This window comes from Herpailurus yagouaroundi, unplaced genomic scaffold (assembly GCF_014898765.1).
Source record: "Herpailurus yagouaroundi ecotype Mexico unplaced genomic scaffold, PumYag 187, whole genome shotgun sequence".
NCBI lineage: Eukaryota > Metazoa > Chordata > Mammalia > Carnivora > Felidae > Herpailurus > Herpailurus yagouaroundi.
The window spans coordinates 3,202,923-3,205,113 of record NW_024412418.1 but is presented as its reverse complement, the minus strand read 5'-3'; the positions used below and the strand labels follow the sequence as shown (position 1 = coordinate 3,205,113).

Below are 2,191 nucleotides of genomic sequence, written 5' to 3'. Positions count from 1 at the left end.
CTCTCAAAACAAAGAAATAAACATTAAAAATGATTAAAAAAAAAACCCAAGTGTGGATGTAGGATATCAGGGGATGTAACAGATCCGAGCTGAATGTAGTGTATTGACAGAAGTGTAATAGTGATGTTGCCAACCAGGTAGATGTTCCTGCCTAGGGCTTGAACTTCAGGGAATGATGGAAGGGTGTAGGGTCAGTTAGAGCTGATATGTGGCTGGACGCTATAGAGGGTGGTACAGTGGCTAGTGTAGGTGGCTTTTTCCGGCAGCTGAGCAGTGCTGAATGCCCAGGGGCAGCAGCGCTAGCCGTGGCAATGGACGATGCCCCCTATGGTGGCAGCCTGCACATACCATTCCTGTGGCAGGTGTTCAGCTGTGCTTGGCCACTCTTGGTTCCTGTCCCAGGCTTCTCTTCTGTTTTATGAGCTACCAGATACCTTGCTAACAAATTCCTTTTCTGCTGAAGTTAAGGACCCTAATTTGTACAGCAGCCTCGACATCTTTATTCCTTAAGCTGTAGACCAGGGGGTTCAGCATGGGGATCACAATGGTGTAGAACACAGAGAGGCCCTTGTTATAGGCTGCAGCACTTCCAGGGTTGGGTTGGACATAGACAAAGAACACAGTCCCGTAGAAGAGGGAGAGGGCAGTGAGGTGGGAGGCACAAGTGGAGAAAGCTTTGCGCTGGGCCTCCAGGGACCTCATCCTACAGATTGTGACCAGGATGAAGGCATAAGAGATCAAGACGGCTGAGACTGTGGGGACAGTGACCAAGGCAGAGAGGCAAAGCAGGATGACGTTGGCCACTGTGGTGTCTGAGCAGGCCAGTTGGAGCACAGGGGGGATGTCACAGAAGAAACGATCAATGACGTTGGGACCACAGTAGGGCAAGATGAAGGCATTCCTTGTCTGCGGAGCTGAAACGAACACCCCCGCAGCGTAGGTGACCATTACCAGCTGGATGCACAAGCGCTTAGACATGATGGCGTGGTAGAGGAGAGGGTGGCAGATGGCCACAAATCGATCATAGGCCATTATGGCCAAGAGCAGGCTCCCCTGTGCCGTGGAGGATCATGGAGGCCATCTGGACCACACAGCCTGTAAACGAGATGGACCGGTCCGTGGTGAGGATGCTGATCAGCAGCCCGGGGGTGAACACGGAGGAATTGCAGGTGTCCAGGAAGGAGAGCACGCTCAGAAGAAAGTACATGGGGGTGTGGAGGGCGGAGCTGGCACGGATCAGGTCTATCATGCCCAGGTTGCCCACCAGTGTCACGGTGCAGATCATCAGGAAGACGGCAAAGAGGAGTTGTTTTTGGTCAGCCTGGTCTGTGAGGCCCAGCAGGATGAATCTTGTCACTGCGGTGTGATTCTGCCCCGATATCATCCCACTGGTGTGTTACCCACAGGACAATGAATGAGGGGAAGAGAAACAAGAATGTTAACATTCTCATCAAAGAGGTAGCCTTTAACATCTTCCACTGCGTGCATCTCTGAGTGGCAGGCTGGTCCCCAAACTCCATATCAATCCCATCATGTCACCCTCATGCGAGGTACTGAAGGTCCTCTGTACCCCTCAGGATAATGTCTACGTTCTTCAGCTTGCCACACGTCCTCTGCAACGCCTCTGTGCTACCGTGCACTCAACTTGCAATTCTGGACAACTTACTTCCACAAACACAGCGCGTGATTGCAAATGTCTGTGCTTTTTCAAATTCTACATTCTTGTTGGAATGTCCTTTGGTCCAGACCCAGCTTAGAGGTCCGTCCCCTCCCTCTCTCCCTGGACTTGCACAGATGCTCCTTTACTTGACATGACACTGTATTTTAACTTTAAAAATAAAACGCCCGTCCATCTTTCCTGTTGGACTTTACTTTATTTTTTAATTTTTAATGTTTACTTATTTTTGAGAGAGACAGAGTGCGAGCAGGGCAGGGGCAGAGAGAGAGAGGGAGACATAGAATCCAAAACAGGGTCCAGGCTCCGAGCTGTCAGCACAGAGCCCGGCGTGGGGCTCGAACTCACAAGCTGTGAGATCATGACCCAAGCCGAAGTCGGCAGCTTAACCGACTGAGTCACCCAGGCGCCCCTCCTGTTGGACTTTCTTACCCCTAGCAGCTGGAGAGTGACTTCATATCTCAGTAATTTGTGCCCTGGTATCTATCAAGTGCTGGTGTCAATGAATAAATAGAA

The 2,191-nt window shown here is 50.9% G+C and overlaps 1 protein-coding gene across 1 annotated transcript; it reads right to left on the bottom strand.

Moving 5' to 3' along the window:
* Positions 1-438: 438 nt before the first annotated feature.
* On the bottom strand, positions 439-1,384 carry LOC121043926 (olfactory receptor 1052-like). Its single transcript, XM_040495904.1, is given in 2 exon segments — positions 439-1,048; positions 1,050-1,384. Coding segments are annotated over 2 exon segments (945 nt in total).
* Positions 1,385-2,191: the final 807 nt, after the last annotated feature.